Source organism: Solanum lycopersicum, chromosome 4 (assembly GCF_036512215.1).
Source record: "Solanum lycopersicum chromosome 4, SLM_r2.1".
In the NCBI taxonomy this organism is placed as follows: domain Eukaryota; kingdom Viridiplantae; phylum Streptophyta; class Magnoliopsida; order Solanales; family Solanaceae; genus Solanum; species Solanum lycopersicum.
Window position 1 is genome coordinate 63,016,122 of NC_090803.1, and position 22,705 is coordinate 63,038,826.

The 22,705-nt window shown below is 33.4% G+C and overlaps 3 protein-coding genes and 1 long non-coding RNA gene across 10 annotated transcripts; 1 reads left to right on the top strand and 3 right to left on the bottom strand.

The window, feature by feature from the left end:
• Window positions 1-3,986: 3,986 nt before the first annotated feature.
• On the bottom strand, window positions 3,987-10,035 carry LOC101253083 (uncharacterized). 4 transcript variants are annotated; one of them, XM_004237941.5, is made up of 7 exons: window positions 9,790-10,035; window positions 8,468-8,536; window positions 6,588-6,738; window positions 6,201-6,311; window positions 5,826-5,936; window positions 5,505-5,615; window positions 3,987-4,692 (listed from the first exon to the last, which is right to left on the bottom strand). In XM_004237941.5, exons 3-7 carry the CDS (start codon window positions 6,690-6,692, stop codon window positions 4,429-4,431), a joined length of 702 nt encoding a protein of 233 aa, XP_004237989.2. In that variant the 5' UTR covers window positions 6,693-6,738; window positions 8,468-8,536; window positions 9,790-10,035; the 3' UTR covers window positions 3,987-4,428. The 4 variants fall into 4 exon arrangements, with proteins under 4 accessions (XP_004237989.2, XP_010320203.2, XP_025886601.2 ...); XM_010321901.4 differs by having other exon boundaries at window positions 5,820-5,936; window positions 9,790-10,027; XM_026030816.2 differs by lacking the exon at window positions 3,987-4,692 and adding an exon at window positions 4,918-5,220 and having other exon boundaries at window positions 9,790-10,027.
• Window positions 10,036-10,867: 832 nt separating this feature from the next.
• Window positions 10,868-17,864, top strand: LOC101253378 (uncharacterized protein At5g64816-like). Of its 4 annotated transcripts, none has more exons than XM_069297349.1 (3): window positions 10,894-11,020; window positions 14,134-14,211; window positions 17,324-17,864. In XM_069297349.1, exon 3 carries the CDS (start codon window positions 17,375-17,377, stop codon window positions 17,759-17,761), a length of 387 nt encoding a protein of 128 aa, XP_069153450.1. In that variant the 5' UTR covers window positions 10,894-11,020; window positions 14,134-14,211; window positions 17,324-17,374; the 3' UTR covers window positions 17,762-17,864. The 4 variants fall into 4 exon arrangements, with proteins under 4 accessions (XP_004237990.2, XP_025886602.2, XP_069153450.1 ...); XM_069297350.1 differs by having other exon boundaries at window positions 17,366-17,864; XM_004237942.5 differs by lacking the exon at window positions 14,134-14,211 and having other exon boundaries at window positions 10,868-11,020.
• On the bottom strand, window positions 13,586-14,153 carry LOC138348348 (uncharacterized). The gene is made up of 2 exons (XR_011220887.1): window positions 14,038-14,153; window positions 13,586-13,880 (listed from the first exon to the last, which is right to left on the bottom strand). It is a non-coding gene; the product is annotated as an uncharacterized lncRNA (long non-coding RNA).
• Window positions 17,865-18,144: 280 nt separating the features above from the next.
• On the bottom strand, window positions 18,145-19,797 carry LOC101253888 (uncharacterized). The gene has a single exon (XM_004237944.5). It carries the CDS (start codon window positions 19,622-19,624, stop codon window positions 18,506-18,508), a length of 1,119 nt encoding a protein of 372 aa, XP_004237992.2. The 5' UTR covers window positions 19,625-19,797; the 3' UTR covers window positions 18,145-18,505.
• Between the last annotated feature and the right edge of the window lie 2,908 nt (window positions 19,798-22,705).

Genomic DNA, 22,705 nt, shown 5'->3' on the forward strand with positions numbered 1-22,705 from the left:
AACACCTTTAATGGATCCTTCAAAACATTAATTTTCATAATTAAGAAAGAAAATATCATGATTTGTAAATTAACTACACTCAAATTAACTTTGCACTTAACTATCCCATGATGTGACCCTAGCAAGTCTCATATTTCTCATTTATTGTAAAAATTATTTTCGCGATTTAAATCTGTGATCACGACTTTATCGTCCTTACAATCCTCTTTAATTAATTATACACATTTAATTCCTCAAGTCTCCAAAAATTCTAGTATTTAATGCAAGAAAATATTCATATATTAACCCTCCAAATTATTCACAGGACCAATCTATAGACTAGAGAGAATGTACCTTTGAACATTTATTATTTTTATAAAAATAAAAATAATAAATTATAGTGATTTAATATATTGTGAAAATGATTATTATTATAATTAATATGTGAAAAGGAGATATCAAGAATGAATAATATATATACAGAGAGGGGACTACTGAAAATATGCTAATCAGATTGATACTGAACAGTACTTTTACCACTGCAAATTGAAAGCAAAATCAAATATTCCTATTCTTATTAATATTATTAATAATTAATATTAGCATCAAAAGAAAAAAATTATTTATTAATTATATATATTGAAGTATTGTTTTATTATGCAGTGTTCAGCGGATCAGACTCTCATTGTCTGTTTTTTTTTTTTTTCTATTTTAAAAAAGTTATAATATATATATATATATACATACTGAATCTTTTTATACGTATTTTACATGTAATTAACCGATATATGTTTAATGTAAATACATAGATATTACAGTCACTAAAATTCACTAGTATTTAAAAAGATTACAAAAATACCCTCTCGGATACATCCCTTCATTAAGTAATGTATTAGTTGCAATGTATCGAGCAACCAAGAAGTATATATCCAAAAGCAATTTTTATGATTGAGGAAACTACCAGAAATAGGATCCACGTAATTAGCACCTAAATATATGTGATTTATAGTGTGTTGAACTAATTTTTCCGATTAGTAATGTGATGAAATATTATTTATACTTATCTTTGATATGTAGAAATTCTCTTACAATAACAAAAGATCAATTCAATCTGATAAATGTTAAACTCGTTAGGTATAATTATATTTTTTAGGTTATCGACTTACCATATTTGACTTATTGTAGAAAGTTATCGATTGAAACTTGTAAGTCAACCTCTTACTAGCCATAATCGCACTCTTTGCACCTAGATGGTTTATTATAGAGAATTACTTGTTATGAATCGACTTAATCTGATAGTATAAAAATTTATAAAAATTGATATATAGTGCTAAACAAACATACGTAGAGTAAAATTTGAGACCATAAAATCTCAGACAGAGTGTAACACTGCAAAAATATTCAGTTTTGGCACATTACTTGACACAGGATTTGTGGGTCCACATGACACCCCACCCCCACGCCCACCCTCACCCACCCAGTGGCGGAGCCATATGTACGGAATCGAAAAATTACATTATGTAGCTAGAATAAAAGTATTATATATTGACACTCCTTGACTTTTACGCGATTTTATTTTTTAGATTTTAACACCCCTAAAATAAAATTCTAGCTCTGCCACTAACCTACCCACCCAACCCAACAAACAAAATTCTTAAGTTTTTTCTATCAATTTTGTTGATGTTAACTTGTCATGGGGGCATTTCATACTTTGCCTCCTATCTACTAGTATATGGCTTAACACAAGAGAAGACTTTTTCTTGTTATTTCCTTTTACTATTTATGTCATACATGCAACATGTAGCCCTACTTCTTTTGTTTTTTCATTGGTGTAAATTTTATTTAAATGTTAGTGATTATGATTTCTAATAGGATTGATGCGATCTATTTAATCAGAGATTTTAAGTTAGAAGTTCAAATAAAAAGTATTTTTATATATATGAATCTTACGTGATGCAAATTCAGATTATTCGAAACTTCATTATAAGCATAGTACACCCGAGGAGAAATAAAGAAAATGTGGTGGTTCTCATTGGTGATATTAAAAACTAAAAGAAGAAGGCTATTTGTACATGACTCCATGGAAAGCATGTCCAAGTGTAGAGATGTGAGATGTTGGGGATAAATGGTGTAGAGCCATGAAGATAGATCGAAGAAGTATTTGAGAGACAGAATATGACGCAATTTCAACTTTTTGAATACACGATCATAGATAGAAAATTGGGGAAGACATGAACGAAGGTAGAACGTTAGTAGCTAGTAGAGTGTTTTACCGCTTATCATAACATTACTCTTGTAGTTTCTTGTCCTCCGATTATTGTATTATTTTGCTGTTCAAAATGATTTGTGTTTCTATTGTATTTTGTCATGGCTTATTCACTTCCAATATTCCTTTTCGTATATTGCTTTGAACTGTTTTTTTCTTAAGTTGGGAGTCTATATCTCCAATGCTAGGGTAAAGATCTCTGTGCATTTTATCCTCTGCAAACCATAATTTGTAGAATTACGCTAAATATGTTATAGTTGTATAACAATTTTTTGTCTTTTTTTTTTAAAAAGATAATGGACAAATACCCCCTCAATCTATGACTGAAATCTCAGAGACACACTTATACTATACTAAGGTCCTATTACCCCCTGAACTTATTTTATTAATGATTTTCTACCCTTTTTCGGCCTACGTGACACTATCTTGTGGGTCCAACGCTGGTTGACTTTTTTTTCAAGCTAGTGTCACATGAGCCAAAAAGAGTTAGAAAATTACTTATAAAATAAGTTCAGGGGTAATAGGACCTTTGTATAATATATGTGTGTCTCTGGAATTTCGAGTATAGGTTGATGAGGTACTTGTGTATTCCCCCCCCCCCTCCCCCCCAAAAAAAAAAAAACATTTCCACTTTACAATGAGACATTACAACTTCTTCCCAATTCATTACACGATATTTGACTTAATACAAAATATATATTTTAAAAAAACACTTCCGAATATATAACAAGTATGATATTTATGTAAACATAAACATCTCATAAATGGAAAAAAAAATAAAAAATATAACATTCTTTCAAAAACAGACTAAAAAAAATACGATTAAACTCGAATGAGTTTCCTCCACATAGTCAAAACCAAATAAGATCCTATTTCTAAACAGGAAAATACCAAAAAAAAAAAACATAACCAGAGGAGACAAACAAAAGTGTTCAACAGATCAATTGCTGTCTGTTCCACTTTCAAACATTGAAAATTCAAATGAGAAAAAAAGAATGAAATAAAGTGAAGAAGAGACATAGATCTAACCAAATACAAAAAAGTGACTAAACCCTTAAAGAAACCAGAAATTTCATTGTCTTTAGAATTTACCCTCTTGTCAATATTGTCATGTCAATATATAACCAATTTATTAGTATAGTTATTTCAAGTACTTAGAACTTCATGGTCATAAAAGGCTAAGCAATTTCTGAACATGTTTACTATTTTCACACACATTTTTTTTTTATGGGTTCCACCACCTGACATAAAATAAGTAACTATTGGCATCCTATACATCCAATGAGTGTGTCTCGAGTCAGTTTGGTTTGAAGACAAGTTATGATGAGAGACACTGTCACGAGGGTGTGTATGTGTCTAGGCAAGGGCTCGATCACGTTGAATTGTCAAGAATATGCAAGAAAAAATATTTCGAATTGTTGACTAATAGTCAGAGATGAGATAGAACCAATAATTCATTAGATACTGTATTGTGAGCTGTTACCTAGAAGAATTTTGCCTGGCCTGTTGATAACTTTTTGAATCTTTCAAGTATTTGGTACTTGTGAATTATTTTCTGGATCTCAAATAGGCAGATCTTTTTACTGGTATGCAATATGAGGTTTTCCTGTAACTGTAAAAGGAATAATATTTTGTATAGGACCGGACCACAAGGGTCTACTGGTACGCAACTTTACCTTGCAATTCTGCAAGAAGTTGTTTCTACAGCCCGAACCAATGACCTCTTTGAAGCATACATTACCTTTCACTTCCCAATCACAAATATCATTCAGAATTTACCCCTTCCGACAACAAAATGCAAACCAAAAATTGTTTTTGCTCTTGAGAGGGGTGGTCCAACATACAGGGGGATATCAAAAGAGAACATAATGTGCATTTCTACAGTTGATATCACAACAGCACCATAGACATGGGGTAGAGGCTGCGGGTGTACTTGTACTCACTTCTTTGTTTGAGGTATACCTGTAATTGAAATGTTCTAAACTGTATCACTAAAAGCTAAGTTTATAACTTATTCTCATTGTTACAAAAACAAATGTGGGTGCACAGTACTCCGCGCCCACTGGCTTGTAATCCTACATCCCCTCTCGTATAACACTGCTGACAGCTTCAGCACTATATTGGTAGTTTAGGTTGTCATCAAACTCTAAGTTACCAAGGATCAAACAGTTGAGAAACAAAAGCTACTTCATCACACGATTGACAAATCCAGCAGCAGCTAGACCACAAACAACTATTCTATCAATTGCGGGAAGACGTTCCTTAGGATTGGATGGAAGCCTTTTAGGCGTAGAAACACGGTCCTTGGGAATAATTGGGAGTTTTGGAGGAGCAACAACATGTTTCCTTTTATCAAATGGAGACCCAGAAGGAGCCATTAAACCAAGCTCGCGCATTACTTTTACTTGGCGTGCGCTCAGTGTATGTTTTCCAGCTGAAGCTGCCACCTGAATGTCATTCCAACATTACCAATGAGTTAATGTTTCTGAAAGATTGCATATATAGATATCTATGTACTCGTGTTTCCAAGACACTATGATTTAGTTAACACCTCCAAGTTCTCCTTTGATCATTTCCTCTTCTTTATTTTTTGTGTGTGAGGTGGGGGTGGGGGGAGTGGGGGATAAGTAATCAGTTGAAGATGTTTTTACGTCTCGTTGATAAAAAGAAACTCAAGTGAAATTTTTTTGGACAGTGTGATTTCAGGAAAATGCAAATGTAATATAGTGTGACATCAGAGTAGGATGTTTAATAAGTGCATGGTAACACAAGTGCATAAGCTAAAACTCAAAATACAAGTTTTATGAACAAGTTGTTGGAACTTGGAAAGAATCAATTGTAATCACTTCATCCACGGACCCCCTTTTTCCCTCGAGTCTATTTTGGACTTCGCTAGACCTCCTCTCAGTTTTCTGTGGAAAATAGAGATTGATTTTTGCCTTTTCTGGTGATTTGTTCAACAAAGGTCCAGACTCCTATAAGAAAAATAAGATTCTCAACTTCAAATCTAAGGCGAAAGATTTGGACACATCAAACACATGATTCAAACAAGGAATTCATGGAACAGAACTTGTCTGCTCATGGAAGTTGGAGAACTTTTTGTCTACAGTCTACACTACACTTTAAGTTCTTCTTAGTCTGCCAGGTTTCTTTAGCAGCAAGATGGTTCTCCACTCGAGACCATTTTACATCGATCAACCTTTAACTTCAGAAAACAGGACACTATTAAATTAAAAGTGAACAGAAGATGCACACTCACAGATTCTTTGCTGCTTGATTTGGGTTTGTTCGGCATTTTGTCTCGCTTTCTTTTTCGGCTTTCCTCTTCCTCATGCTTTGCTGGTGATTTGCTCAACGAATGTCCAGACTCCTATAAGAAAAATAAGATTCTCAACTTTAAATTTAAGGCGAAAATATTAGGAGTCTTCTCACGGAAGTTGGAGAATTTTTTGTCTACACTACAGATTTCTGTAAGCCGCAAGATAGTTCTCCAGTTGAGATATTCATTTTACATGGATCAACCTTTAACTTCAGAAAACAGAACATGATAAAATTAAGAGAACAGAAGATGCACCCTCACAGATTCTTTGCTGCTTGATTTGGGTGTGTCCAGAAATTTGTCTCGCTTTGTTTCCGGGCTTTCCTCTTCCTTATGTTTTTCTGGTGATTTGCTCGACGAATTTCCAGAATCCTACAAGAGAAATAAGATTCCTAACTTCAAATCTAAAGGCGAAATATTAGGACACATCTCACACGTGTTTCCAACAAGGAATTCACGGTGACAGAACTTGTCTGCTCATGGAAGTTAGATATTTTTTGTCTACACTACACTAAGTTCTTCTTAGTCTGACAGGTTTCTGTAAGCAGCAAGACGGTTCTCCACTTACATCGATCAACCTTTAACTACTAAAACAGGATATGCTTAAATTAAAGAGAACAGAACATGCACACTCACAGAATTTTTGCTGCTTGACTTGGGTGTGGTTGGCATTTTGTCTCGCTTTTTTTTCCGGCTTTCCTCTTCCTTATGCTTTTCTGGTGATTTGCTCGACGAAGGTCCAGACTCCTATAAGAAAAATAAGATTTTCAACTTCATAACTAAGGCGAAAATATTTGGACACACCACACACATGATTCAAATAAGGAATTCATGCAACAGAACTTGTCTGCTCATGAAAGTTGGGAGTTTTTTGTCTACACTACACTCTAAGTTCTTCTGAGTCTGCGAGGTTTCTTTAAGCAGCTAGATCGCTCTCCACTTGAGACATTCATTTTACATTGATCAACAACTTCAAAAAACAGGACATAATTAAATCAAAGAGAACAGAAGATGCACACTCACAGATTTTTTGCTGCTTGACTTGGGTGTGTTCGTCATTTTGTCTTGCTTTATTTTTTGGCTTTCTTCTTCCTTGTGTTTTTCTGAGCCTAACTCTACTTCTGTCATCCCTTCTGCCTGCTTTGCATCTGGTTTTCCCGGAAAAGGACCTTGGCTGAAACCAACATGACATGGTCATCAATGAAGCAAAGTATAAAAGTGACCCGTCAAGTACACAGATCAGGCAAGACTTTACTTGAAACAGAAGATTTTAATGAAAAGCTCATGCAATTACACTTTTTTAATAAGGTAAAAGATTTCATTAATAATAGCTACGCCAACTCGTCCATATACAAGAGGTATACCAAAAAAATGAGAAGCCTACAAAATATGGTTCTCTCCAAAAGAAACCCAACCCTCTATACAAAGAGGAATTACATGAGTGCACCAAAAGAAAATAAGGGATCAGAGACTACTCCTCAAATAAGTATAGCTCATCTCCACCACTTCAAAAGCTCTCTGATTTCTCTCCTTCCCACATCAAAGCAAGTAGAGTAACATTTCAAGCCTTGTGTCTTCTTCTCCTAGCTCCCCTCTTCTAGCTGGATATCAACTTCTTCACGGATCTTGGCATTACCCAAGAAACACCAAACGATCCGAACATATCCTCCCATAACCTGGTAGCTGATTTGCAATGTTACAGAATATGGTCCACATCCTCATCCGCTTCCTTACAAAGGAAACACCAGCTCAAGCATACAACCTTTCATTTCTAAGATTCTCTGCCCTCAAAATCACCCCTCTAGTAGCTAACTACACGAAGCACACCTTCCTCGGCACCTTAGGAATCCAGACTGATGCATGCAGAAAACTTACCTAAGCCCTAACCAGAAGCTTCTCATAGAAGAACTTAACTGAGAAGGAACTGATATTCCCCAACTCTCACCTCAAAGCATCGGGTCCATCAATCAGCTCGCATTTTCATTTAACCCTTCGTTACTAATATACATGTCTACAGAATCAGAAATGTAATGAATCTATTGGACAGCCGACATTTATGGTGATTTATTATCTAGGTATGCTCGACTTCCTCTCATACAGTTAATTTCGACAGAGACTCTTTGAAAGTTTCAATCTATCTCAGGATACAACACGTTACTAAATTGATAACAGTAATACATAACAAATCATTAAGCCAATATATATATGTATATAATTATATAATATTGATTCAGACGCTCTTAAGTCCATATATACATGCACACAATGTAGAAACTAAATTATCTCTCGCCGTCTCCAAATAAAGCTAAAATAAAGTGAATAAAAACTATTCAACAACCTCCATGATGCCTCCTCCCAACATAATTTTAAAACATGCTCCAACACTTCCTAAAACTGAGGTATCATCAACAATGATCATCTGAATATACATGAGTACCTCCCTTTGCAATTTCACTAAGTCATAACCAAACATACTCAACAATGAGCTTGTATAGTGATGGAGCTGGTTGTCAGCTAGAAACAATTTGAGACACCTCAGGGCTCACTTCACATTTCCTTAGGAAACAACTTGAGTGATTGCCTACAGGGTCCACCTTTCGCATTTCCTAAATAAATACGTAGCTGGCTAAGAGCCCAAGATACTTCAATCTCATGTTAACAAGAAGTATGTGTACACTTCCATCCCAGGGGTCATTCTCCAGAAGTTTTGAATGAAACAAATGTCAACCATATCTATCTGTTCTTAAATATGCACCAAGGTTTTCCAGTATATAACGGAAATCATGCAAGTTTCATATGATATACCTTTGGACTTTCCATGGGCGGTAATATAAACTAAAAGTCGTTAATGTAAATATAAACTTCAAATAGAAAATAATGAAGTAGTTTTGAGATAGTCTTACTGTTTGCAGCTATCGTATACCAGCTACTTTTTTTTTTTTATTCTCAATAAATGTCCTTCAATTAACAGCCTGTGGATGAAAAAACAAAAGATAACGCACAAGTAACATCTTCAATAAATGTGCAATACCCAAAAAAAAGTGAAATTTTGAAACTTGGAAGTGTGCTTGCATCATAAAGAAACTACTATCCCGATTTTGCCAAAATAAACCTTTCTACTTGTTTACTCTTTATTATACTGTAACTCTACTAGTCGAAGGTGTTTTTCTTTTCAGTCATCTTTGACAACTATCAACTGTCTATTGTTGCATTCAACATTCTGAATTGGAACCTAATTCACGTTTCACTTAGATTCTCCTATAACACAAGCTAAAATTCAAGATATTCAATATAAGATAAAACCATAACATAGTGGTAGCTCAAAGGCAAATATAATCTACCGACAACCATGCCTCAACCCTGAACTAGTTTAATTAAGCTATACAACAACAACGTACCCAGTGCAATCCCGGGAGTAGGGTCTGGGAAGGGTACAGTGTGAACAGACCTTACCTCTACCTTGGGAGGTAGAGAGGCTGGTTCTGATATACCCTCGGCTCACAAAATGAATTAGGCTTATACGAATCCTCTAAATCATTTTTGCTTCATTTGGGTCAGTTCCATTTCACCAAACAACAAATTTTTATAAGAATCACACCTTTACCTACATATCATATCAATCTCTAACCAAAATTAAGAAACTTTATGTCGAAACTGACTAACCCTCATTCAAACTAGTTGATATGTACTCAGACTTCCATTTTTTCCAAGTGAATTTCAGCAAGAATGTGCAACTAGTCAGACAACCATGCCTCAACCCCCAACTAGTTGAATTAGGCTATACAACAACAACAACATACCCAATGTCATCCCATGAGCGAGGTCAGGGGAGGGTAGAGTGCAAGCAAACATTACCCCTACCTTGGGAGGTAGAGAGATTGTTTCCAATAGACACTCGACTCGATATCATTTCAGCTTCATTTGGGATCAGTTACATTTCACCAAACAACAAAATTCTATAAAAATCACACCTTTACACACATACCATATCAATCTCAACCAAAATTACAAAACTTTAGGTCGATACAGACTAACCCTCCCTCTAACTAGTTGATATCTACTCAGACTTCCATTTTTTTTTTCCAAGTGAAATTCATCAAGAATGTGCATGTTAGTCAACCCCAAAAGGCTCACAAATCAAAACAAGCATCAATTAAGAACATTTCGGACCAATCAAACAAAATCACCCAAAACAAAAACAAGAAGATGAAACAAGAACACATACCGGCTAAAAGGCTTAAATAACAACAAGGTGAAGTTATCCTTCACAGAAAATCAAGATTCACCATCCTTGTAATTGGGAAAAAATGTATTAGGATTTGGGGATGAAGAAATGAGGAAAAAAAGGTTCTTGAATGAACACAAATGTCACTCTATTTCATATACTTTAATGAATTTTTGGACTTTTTAGCTAAAGGCCACACAAGCATTGAGTTACACACTACTTTGGTCACTCTAAAATTAGAATTTTGTTGTGCTTTTATTTTATTAAATATAAATAAGAAAAAAAATTAATAATAACATGTTCGATATAGTTTAAGATTAAGTAATAATAAATCCCTCAATAAAGAGTCTCGATAAAACTTTTTAGATTCGATTTTTATTATTTTTTACATATGGTATAGCTAAAATTATTAAAGAGTTAAAGTATTGGTAGTATGATTTTGCTTATTTAAGTATTATCAAAAATAAATTGTTTTTGCCTCCACAAAATATTTCTTTACTTTAATTATATATTGTTAAATTATGAAAATAGAAAATATCTAAATAAAAATTGCATTTGAAAGTTCAACTGTTATAGCTTTTTTTATAATATTAAATTGTCAAAATTTTTATTCATAGATATTTATCGCTCTAACTAATCAGCCCAAAATCTCAAAAAAAATAAATAAATAAATCTGACAAAAAAAGTCCAGCCCACATCGAACCCTCTCTATATAACAGCGAAAGTAATCTAACAATCTCTGCCTCTTTCTCGTTTCCCTTTCACTCGTCTGCAAGATGCTTCTTTTCGACAGTCGCCGTAACATTACACTTTAACGTCTATAATCTATAAGTTTCTAGTATTTTCATAATTTTAGGTCACGATTTTTCAAATACCCTGAGGTATGATTTTTTGGTTACATTGTGATTTAGGATTTTGTATTAAAATTTATAATGGTTTTGATTAAATAATTTTTTTGGTAAATATTCCAAAATTTAGAGAGAGAAAAAAGACTATAATTTCTTAAATGATATTAAAAGGACTATTTTTGAATCTAAAACAAACATATGGGACTACTTTTGTTATTTTTTAAACATCAAAAAGGATTATCGTTGTCTTGTTTCTAATAAACCCTTTTCCATTTATTGTTGCAGAGAACAAAAGGTTTTACAAAAAAAAAAATACACACTCAGAGCTACTAGATGCTCACTGATTATCACTTGTGACGGCTGTTAAAGGAGATAAAATCAAGGTATGTTCCCTTTTTTAGCTAATAAATTGTTTATTTTCGCAGTATATGGTTGTTTCTCTATCCCCTTTGCATATATGAAGATTTCATTTCTTGAATAATATGGAAAAAAGTCTCTCAATTTGACATGTTCTTGATGTTTTATGACACCCATTTGCACATATTTTGTCATGCTGCTGAAAAAAATTGATCTTTTTTGCATCTGATATGCTATGTGTGTTTAACACTTGGAAGGTGTTTGATGAACCCTTGTTCAGCCATTGTTAAAGTTTGAAGTTTTAGCAGTTGTTCTTGTTAAATGATTAGTGCTGAGTCTCTGTGAGCAGATGTGAATCTAGAAATTTAAGTGAGTGGTACAGAATACAACCACAGTCATTACTCCTTTTGTGGTAAGCGAATGTGAACTTAAGACTAGTAACAGAGACAGAATTGAAATTAATGGTGTTTCAAGAGTTTAGCCCTTTTGAGTTATTGTGTTCTAATTTGATAATTTGGACATACAAAAATAAATACACAGTTTAAACAAGATAGGAAGATAAAAGAGGTCGAGGATTAGTTAGAAGTTTAGTAGGTTGAGCGTTGTCTAGTTCCATTTTTGTATTGTTATTGTTACTCTCTTGCTATCGTATTCGTCAATTTTAATATTACCTGATAAAAGGAATAGTCACATTCTTATAAGAAGCCCAAAGAGTTCATTAAGAATGAGTGCAACTTAGTCTATTGTATGCTCAATGCTGGTTTAGTATGGCAAGGGAAGGTTGAAGTAAGTTTCATTCATTTGGAGAACTTGGCGCAATTTTTTGTTTGACTGAGGTGGAAAAGACATTGTAAGTGAGGTGGTTAGAAAGACCGCTGTGAAGATTGCAGCAAAGAATCTTTGTAAGGTTAAGTTTGCATCAATCTCTGAGATGAAAAGGTCATCCTCAAGTTTATGGTGATGTGTTAGAAAGTAAAGGTCATTTTTTGGATTGGTTTGTTGCAAATTTTAAGATTTTAGTTCCATAAGTTGCAAGTTGCTTTTAGTGGAGCACTCTTCATAACATCCTGCTTGCGTATAAGGGTTGTAGTTACTGTTACAAGAACAAAGTTTTGAAGGGCATGCGAGTATCTAGCTAGTTAGGAGTGGTGTAATATGAACATTATGTTCTGTGTGGAGCTTACTTTATCATCAGAGCAGAAAATTGGTAGTGATTTGCAAGAATTATGCAAATTCATCCGGCCAATATGATTGCTATTGTGTGTGATAATGATGGAACAAGAGGTAGCATTCATAGCAGAATAGCTGCTTCAAACAATAGCAATGACTATTACTCGTTGTTGCACCCAATTTCCTTATCTTCGTGATATCTAAGTATAATGGCTTGAGAGACTTTCACGGTAGCCATCCATTCTGCTACCGGAGATTAAAATACTTGTTCTGCAAATGGAGTAGAGGAAAATTATTTTATATCTATGGATAAATATATCTCATAAATAAATATAAAATTAAAAAATAAATTTGTAAAAGAATTACGAAATCATTGTGCTGAGCTTTATTTGTTTAATATTCAATAATCTTAACAGCAGAAAAAGTGAGTAAAAGTCATAAATAAAAAAAATGAATTTTTACTTTTACATGTGAAATTCATAGCCATGGGCCATTGGTTTTTGAAAGAATATTCGATTACAACTTGTAGTTGAGTGTCATGTCAACTTACCCATTCTGTCCCCGAAGAGACGCAGGAACAACAATACCAACACATATTTTAGAAAATTGTTGTCAATCAATGATAGTGATTTTTTTCTCATAAAAGAATAGCAACCTTTAAGTAGTTAATATTAGTGCTTATTATTTTTTGAAATCATTATTTTAAAATTGTGCATAGAGAACATCAGGTATTTGAGAAATATATTTCAATTTTTTTAAAAAATATTATTTATATTCACAAGTTTTAAAAACTATCAAAAATAATCATAAATATATATTTACAAGTCAATTGAATTTTTGATGCAACAAATATTATTTCACACATCGTAAAGTAACAAAGTATATCCTAAGCTGATTATTTATCATTTTCATCAATCACCATATTATTACTTTCATAGTCACGGACTATATCGTTACTACTTTGATATTCACATAAAAAAAAATAATGTATTACAAAGCATACAAATACTATAGATGATTTTTTATACAATAATAAAAAATTAATATCAAAATTTCAATTTTCAAAAATTCTAAAGAGATTTGACCCAAATATCAGAAAAAACTAGTATTATAGAATTTGAGATAATTGTCAAAAGCATTTACCAAATAATGGCAAATTATATGAATAAAAACTATTTGCCAAATTTTTCTCTAAATATTATTTGAAAAACCTATGACCAAATAATAAAAACTATTTGCCAAATTTTCCCCTAAATATTATTTGAAAAATCTATGACCACTGACATACATGTAACTAACTCAAAAGACGTCTCCAACACAGTAAACACAAATTGATTTTCTCCCCTTCCATTTTTTTTTTTTAAAAAATACATTCTTTAAACGACATGAGAGGAATATTCATCCTTGAAGAAATTGAGAGATTAAGAAACACGACATGAAATAATTTAATGGACTGAATCATCTACTAGATGATCCTTTAATTAGGTTCAAACAATTGGATACGTGATGGAAGTCAGCAATAACACAAGTACGAACAACGAAATCAGGATGAAAAGGAAAAGGAAAAAAATCGTTGCAGGTGAAACAGCAGCCTAAATGGAATCCAAAGCCTGAAGAACATCAGCTTTCACATCTTCAAAATCTTCCACTCCAAAGCTAAATCGGACCAAGTTATCCAAGATGCCATACTTTGCTCTATCAGACTGGCTAAGATCCCTGTTTTACAAGTTAAAATCGAGCATGTTATCCACAATGTTTTCATTTAGCACTCGATATGTTAGTAGTGTTGATAGAAAAGTTATAGTTGTCGCCATAATAGATAGAATATACTTTATTGATAAGTAAGTAACCATGAAATAGAACATTGACATACCAATAAGACATTATTGCTGGTTGGTCCACAATGCTCTCACAACCTCCAAACGATGGAGCAATATAAGGAATCCTCAGATTATTACTCCATTTGCAGAACAAGTATTCCTCTACGGCCAATATGATTGCTCACTGATTATCACTTGTGACGGCTGTTAAAGGAGATAAAATCAAGGTATGTTCCCTTTTTTAGCTAATAAATTGTTTATTTTCGCAGTATATGGTTGTTTCTCTATCCCTTTTGCATATATGAAGATTTCATTTCTTGAATAATATGGAAAAAAGTCTCTCAATTTGACATGTTCTTGATGTTTTATGACACCCATTTGCACATATTTTGTCATGCTGCTGAAAAAAATTGATCTTTTTTGCATCTGATATGCTATGTGTGTTTAACACTTGGAAGGTGTTTGATGAACCCTTGTTCAGCCATTGTTAAAGTTTGAAGTTTTAGCAGTTGTTCTTGTTAAATGATTAGTGCTGAGTCTCTGTGAGCAGATGTGAATCTAGAATTTTAAGTGAGTGGTACAGAATACAACCAGAGCCATTACTCCTTTTGTGGTAAGCGAATGTGAACTTAAGACTAGTAACAGAGACAGAATTGAAATTAATGGGTTTCAGGGGTTTAGCCTTTTTGAGTTATTGTGTTCTAATTTGATAATTTGGACATACAGAATGAGTTTCTTTTGATAAATGCACAGTTTAAACAAGATCGGAAGATAAAAGAGGTCGAGTATTAGGAAGAAGGTTAGTAGGTGAGCGTTGTCTAGTTCCATTTTGGTATTGTTATTGTTACTCTCTCGCTATCTTATTCGTCGATTTTAGTATTTTCTGATAAAAGGAATAGTCACATTCTTATAAGAAGCCCAGAGTGTTCATTAAGAATGAGTGGAACTTAGTCTATTGTATGCTTAATGCTGGCTTAGAGAGATATGGAAAGGAAAGGTTGAAGTCTCATTCATCGGGAAAACTTGGCGCAATTTTTTGTTTGATTGAGGTGGAAAAGTCATTGTAAGTGAGATGCTTAGAAAGATTGATGTGAAGATTGCAGCAACAAATCTTTTGTAAGCTGAAGTTTTGCATCAATTTCAGAGGATGAGAAGGACATCCTCATGTATGGTGATGTGTTAGAAAGTAAAGGCCATTTTTTGAATTGGTATGTTGCAAATTTTAAGATCTTAGTTCCTATAAGTTGCAAGTTGCTTTAAACGCAGCCCTCTTTATGACAGATCCTGCTTGCGTATAAGGGTTGTAGTTAATGTTACAAGAACAAAGTTTTGAAGGGCATGCAAGTAGCTAGTAGGAGTGGTGGTATAGGAACATTATGTTCTGTGCGGAGCTTACTTTATCATCAGAGTAGAAATTGGTAGTGATTTGCAAGAATTACTCAAATTTATCTGGCCAATATGATTGCTATTTTGTATGATAATGATGGAACAGTAGGTAGCATTGATAGCAGAATAGCTGCTTCAACAATAGCAATAGCTATTACTCATTGTTGCACCCAATTTCCTTATCTTCATGATATCTAAGTTGGTTGAGTCTAGTATAATGGCTTGAGAGACTTTCACGGTAGCCATCCATTCTGCTACCGGCTTCCACGGTAGAGTCTCGTGTCACCACCGGTGAAACAAAAAGAAGGCAAATGTACATTTTCCCTTTCGTTTGCTTTCTTTTCATACAAAAGATGTGCAACCACTCATTAAGGGGGTGTCCGTTACGAAGGAAAATGTTTTCTATGACTATTTTGTATACTAGTTAGTCAAAAGTGACCCAAGTGATGCATTTTGATGAGGGTTGGAAGGTCTTACTGGAACAAGCTTGAGTTGAAGTGTTGAAATTATAACTGAGGTCAAGTTTGAGTGTTTTTCTTATGTGTTTGGCCTTAATAAAATGAAGTCATCATCAACAACATACCAGTATAATTTGGATGTATAACAACCTTACCCTTACTTATACGGGATAGTGAGGTTGTTTTCAATCGAAATTTCAGAATTTGTTTGAAAAGAAAAAACTATGATGAAAATATTGAAGATAGCAAAGTACTCATTTTTTGGTTTGTTATGAATTTCAAATGTTTATATGCGATCTGCTTATATATTCAAACATGACATTTATTAGTGACTAAGCAATTTCTTAAATGAGCCTGCTTATTAGCAATATTAAAACTATAACTCTATAAGTAACTAATTGAAATCGTTGTAATCTTAACTAGGCTTATAGGGTTTAATATAAAATCTATGAAGATGTAACTAATTTCACTTTTCTTTATTCCATAGTGTTTTTATGAAAGGTATGGGGTGTTTTCATTTACATTTTCCTCCTCCTTTTTTTTTTATGAACTTTAGAAATGAAATACGTGTTTCTTACCTCAAAATCATCAATTTTTAATCAAATAATTATTGACTTTTTATTATACCAACGAAAATCATTTGAAAATGAGTTTATCTGCGGGTGCTAACAATATTGTTCAAGGTAAATTAATCAATATTACTCATGTTGCTTAAGCAAATTTGCGACCAGCACACTCTACTGGGTTTTTTCTTGAATAAGATGCTTGCCATCAAATTAACAGAAGGATTCAGATAGAGAAAGAAAGAACAAATGGACTGATATGATTCACTGCGCCTCCAAGCAACTGGATGGTACAATTTGGTCAAGAATGGAATTAGTATGATTTGTTTCAGAGCATTCTTCTTGGTAGGCCAAATGTGTTCGAGTTCTTACTAAAGAGTGGGTTCAGTATTGGGCATATTATAAGGGCTTTCTTTAGCCTTGAAATAGTTGAGGCTTAATATATATTGTAAGGCGTAAGCATTTTGGCAAGCTAAAAATGTGGTGTGAGGTTCAAAGATCAAGCGATTGCTCATTAGACAACTTGTAGTCATTATATAAGTCCTATTTTTATTTTTCATACATAATGGTGGTGTTTGAGCCAACTTGATGTGTACCTCGTCTCTAGCACAGGTATATGGTAACTCTAACTTCAAATTAGACTCTCCTGTGGTAATTTCCAGTTTCAACTTGGATACAACTCGGAGCATAAGTGATGGTTATCTAAAAATGGGGGCATAAATGATATGTTTGTGTTATTCAGTTAAGCTAAAAGCATAAGAGAAAACATAACGTACACTTCCCATTCTTTCTTGAACACATCTTAATTATTTCAGGTTGAGCCAAAAGATATCGACCATGTTAGATATTTGGATGCATTTGTTGCATGAATCTTTGTTTTGTTTTACGTGAAGTCTTGTTATGCCAAGTCTTACTTTACGCGTCACAAATAGTCCAGGAAAAGCTTGAAGTCTTGAAGGCTATATATTCTTCAGGTAGCAATAATGGTGGAATGGTGGTGGTCTGTTCTTGGAGCTGCAGTACCAGCTGTAATGGCAGGGCAAGCTTTCAGGACGAAGAAAAGGAGAGATGAGGAGGAGAGGTTAAACAGGGCCAGAGGTCGTGAGAAGAACTCGGATGATATCTTTGTTTGTGAAAGAGTGTGTACTTCAAACAGGATGCTGAAGAAGGTTGGTGCATTTTCTAAAGACCCGACACCTGATACTTGTGTTACTGTTTGTGGTGTTTCTGAGCTCGATGCTTGTGCTGATGCGTGTGCTCGGACTGTTTGTGTTAACCAGCACCAAGTACCTAACTGGAATGATATCTGTCTTAAGAGGTGTCAAAGTGAGTGTCTTAGGCTCTCACAATCTTCTGTAGTGTCTTCTTAGCAATATTGCTCTCAACATTTTGCTTCCATCATTTCAACAATTCTGGTTCTATTGACAATCTTCTCAAGTTCATGAATACTATTTATGGTATCTATTTCGACTATTCATCGAGATAAAAAGTATCATACATCTTTAGACACATATTTACCCGGTTGTTAATTCAAAAAGAATTCCTGGCTCATATAAACTAGCCAATATGCTTAAGCACAAATATAGTCTTCAGACAGAAGGTGTTCAATCCAATAGACGAACAAGATATACATGAAATTTACGATAACTTAAAGAGAACATCAGTATGAATTACCTCAGGTACCTGATCAAAACTTCACACACTAGACAAAATAACAACCACCATGCCTCAAAGAGTTAACTCCAGAAAAATGTGAACAAGACAGAAATTAGAATTTCGAAATTTGGCATAAAGATCATTCAATTACAAAACGAGTCTATGACTACGAGTCTTGACAATTGAATAAATATAGTACCTACAAACCGCAGAAAATCTACCAACAACGAGAAATTTCTACAAACACAAGGCATCTAACAAGAACAAGCTACAGCACAGTTCTGCAGTTATATACTTCTTCATATGATGAGTAAAGAAAAGCAACTACTTTTGCTCACTACTCAACTTACTACAAGATTCGATCGATCATTCAATTCCAGTCGACTTGATCAAACTAAACATTATAATCTCCATAAGACTCAAAATTCTTGAGACAAACCATAAAAATCAAACCTTTTTTAGTTATACTTCCTAGGCCTACCTCTTTTCTTAGGTCCTGTAGACATTGGTCTGGGAGCAGCAGCAGCAGGAGGAGCAGGAGGAGGAGGAGCCTGAGGCCGCGCTGGCGCTGGATTCGTTACCTGAACCGTAGCTGGAATTGGAGTAGCATTTTGTTGATTATTCGCAGCATTTTGAGTCGAAAACATCGGTGGCATCCAAGTTGGAAATGCACCAGTAGTTGCAGCAGCAGCAGCAGCTCCTTTCACAGTACCCAAATCCTCCAAATTCCCATTCACAAAACCCATTGGAAAAAAACCCCAAATGCAATAATAAGCTTCTTTCCCTGGCACCATTGGTGGCATTGACAAAATCTCAGTAGCAGTAAAAGCCCTTTTACATTTATCACATCGTAAACAACACCCTTCATAAACCCTAGGATACTCATACAAATTGTAACAATACGGACACGCCGTCCACAAATTCACCACCCTTTGCCCTCTCATCGCACCACTCATCGGCGCCGGCGCCGTAGCCTTCGGCGGCGCACTATGATAACTCTTCTGACTCACCGGACTGGGATTAGGGTTCTGATTTTGACCCGAACCCGAATTACTCGCTCGACTACTCCTCCTCACAGGTAACTTCGCATCTCCTTTCTTCTGCTTATTATAACTCCCTCTAGGTCTTCCTCGTCGAGCAGAAGGAGTCAATTTAACTCTACCAAAAAGGGAAAGTTCATTATCATAAAGACCCTTTTTTGATGGATCTGAAAGAACAGCCCAAGCATCAGCAACAAGGCCAAAAGCAGTATCTGAAGATGGGTATTTGTTTTTATCAGGATGAAGAAGAAGAGCAAGACGACGATACTGTTTCTTGATAAGCTCTGAATCTTCAGTACGACCTTGGATTTGAAGAATAGAGTACCAATCATGGTGATTGTTGATTCGTTTAACAGAAGCTAAAAGAACTTCAGCAATTGCTAAGATCTGGTCAGGTCCTTCAAGTAAAGGCTCTGTTTCTTGAGCAAGAAGTGCAAAATCTTTACAAGGGGCAAATTCTTTATCTCTTAACAGCTTTTCTGCAACTCCTAACAGTCTCTCTGCTTCTGCTCTGCTTGTAGTTGTATGATGCTCCATTTTTTCCTCAATTTTTGGGGATTTTAGGGCTTTGGGGGTTTGATCTGAAATGGAGACGGAGAAATTGATGGATGATTTGGGGAAGAGGAAGAGGGGGTGGGGTAGGGGGGTGGGGGGTAGTGGGGTGTAACTGTAGAGTGTAAAAAGATTGTCTTTTTAAGACCAAATGAGATTTGTCTATAATGTTTATCTATATAGTGTATGTAATAGAGGTTTGATTGTTGCAAGTGTACTTTGGTTGAGGGTATTTATGTCATTTTCTATTTCTTTTCTATCTCGTCGAATGAATATAGTTATCTCAAATTATTTTTTAACGCTTCGTATTACTTAGTCGTATAGCTTAAAATATACTTTTTTTTCCCTTTCCTTATTACTCTTGTACATTTATTTTTAAGGGTTAATTGACGTAAATTTTACAGACATTTTAAGATGTGTTTTTTTAATTATTATATTACTATGAATTATTTTTAGAAATGATAGTATTTTTCATTATATGTAGATTTAACTTTTGATTTTAAAATATTAATTAATATAATATAATTTAGGTCCGAAAGATAGTGAAATTGCTTTGGAAAAAATGTAATGTTACGATTAAAAAAGGAATGGGGAGGTTCAAAATCAAGATAGAATATTGTAAAGTTCCTTTATGGTTAGTTTTGAAAATGATGAATAATGTATATAATATTTAAAATAATTAAGAGTGAAATTTGTATGAAAAGATATATCTTTATTATTTAGAATTTATTAACGTCGTACAAAAGAGAAAGGGAATAAAAATATAGAAGAAAGGAATATTTGTTATTTTAATTGAAATATTATATTAAAAGTTTGAGGTATCCAATTAAATACGATTTACCTAATAAATTTAAAGAATTGTCTATATATATCTTAATGCGTGCATCTTTAAGTTGTTTATCCAAAGTAGTTTTTTGTGTTTTATTCATGCATTAAAATTGATTAAGGAAAATAAATTAACATTTAAAATCATTAGAGATGATTGTATTACAAATTGACATTTCAAGAGAGATTTATGCAGTTAATTATCAGTAAAAATAATTATTGTATACCTTATTAGAAGAATAATATGGAACTAACATCTTATAATTTTGAATGCAAAAATTAAAACATATTTTTACCACTTTATGACAAATGAAAAATAAAAGGGAAGAATATAGTGTTTGCTTATAACATCCATGCATCTACCCATTAATTCAATTTTAGTAATTTATCAATTTTCAGCCAAATTCATGAATTAACTTTGTCTAGTTATTTTCCACTCTCCACAATTATTTCCATCGAAAATATAATTTTTATTACCGATTTAATGATAAAAAAATTATTTGGATTGATATAAATATAACAACATTAAAAGATGGAAAAAATAACAACGAAATCTATTAGGAATTTGATTATCTTCAAACTTAAATTTGTATAACTTTTGTATAAGTTAGAATTTGTATAACTATTTATCTGATTTCAGCAATTGTATAAATTCATTATTTTGAGTTTATACAAATATAACTGAATTATTCAAGGGAAAATTATATATAATAGCAAACTACTAACCTAAATTAAATGGAGTAGCTAGGGTTTGATTTAATTGTGCTCCATAGCAAACGTTTGCAAAAAATTGTCAGGCGCCTCTCTCCCAAGTATCTCACTCGCCACTCTCCTCCAACCTCTCGCTCGCTTCCTCACTTTTTATACAACCACAAGTGTATAAAAATTGTTTCTAATTTCTCTCTTTTTCGTTTTATACAATTCGATTCAATTGTATATTCCTTGTCAAATCTCTTTGGTATTTCTCTCCTTCTCATTTTATACAAATTCAAATTGCATATAATCGTTCTATACACTTATAATAATACAATTCGTTTTATATACTTCATTTTTATACAGTTCTCTGCCCAAGTGTCTTTGTCTTTCTTGTTTTATACAATTTGCTTCAACTGTATATGTATAGCGAATTATATAGTTTCTATGTTTGCTATGGAGCGTAATTATGTAAACTTTGCTATAGCATACAAATATGAATTTTTTATTTGCTATATGTGAAAGTTGCTCATTATTCAAATATACCCGCGAATTATAAAAACCTATGAATTATATAAATGAGCCAGCTTGAACTGTAATTACAGTATGTAAATATGCAAATTATGTGAGGGAAAATTGTATATAATAGCAAACTAATAACCTAAATTAAATGGAATAGCTAGGGTTTGATTTAATTGTGCTCCATAGCAAACATTAGCTAAAATTTGCCAGCATCTCTCTCCCAAAAATCTCGCTCGCCACTCTCCATTCTCGCTCGCCTCTCTCGCTTTATACACAGAAGTGTATAATTTTGTTTCCGTTTTGTATAAAGCGAGAGAAAATTGTATATACACATGCAAAAATGTATATCTTCGTGTTATACACTTAATTATACAATTTACAAACATTTTACTTCAAATATTGCAGAGAAAAAGGCCAACGAATTATACAATTGCAGTGAAATACAATTTTCTCTAGCTTTATACAACAGAAGTGTATATATTGTGTTTTTATTTTTGTATAAAGCGAGAAAAACATATATCTTCTTGCTATACACTTATAATTATGCAATATACATACATTTTAATTCGATTCAACTGTATGCAAAACAAATTATACAATTGCAATGAAATAGGCCAGCGAATTATACAATTGTATATATATAGCAAATTATACAGTTTTATGTTTGCTATGGAGCCCAATTATGCAAAGTTTGCTATAGCATACAAATATGAATTTTTTGTTTGCTATATGTGAAAGTTGCTCATTATATAATGACTAGGTCCATTTATGGAATCGATCCTATTGGGCTTATGAGGCCCAAACCAATATTAAACCATCAAAAAATAGGCCTTATTACAATAAAGAGATTTAATGGCCCAATATAAGCCCAATCATAAGAGATACTGAACAATGAAGGCCCAATATATAAGCCCAATCATTAGAAATCGAAAAAAGCTTACAATTTTTTATCGAGAAAAAAAAAAGGTTTTCTTTATTTAATAAGAATTTGTTTTTGAAATTCTCTATTTATTCTTAATAAAATAA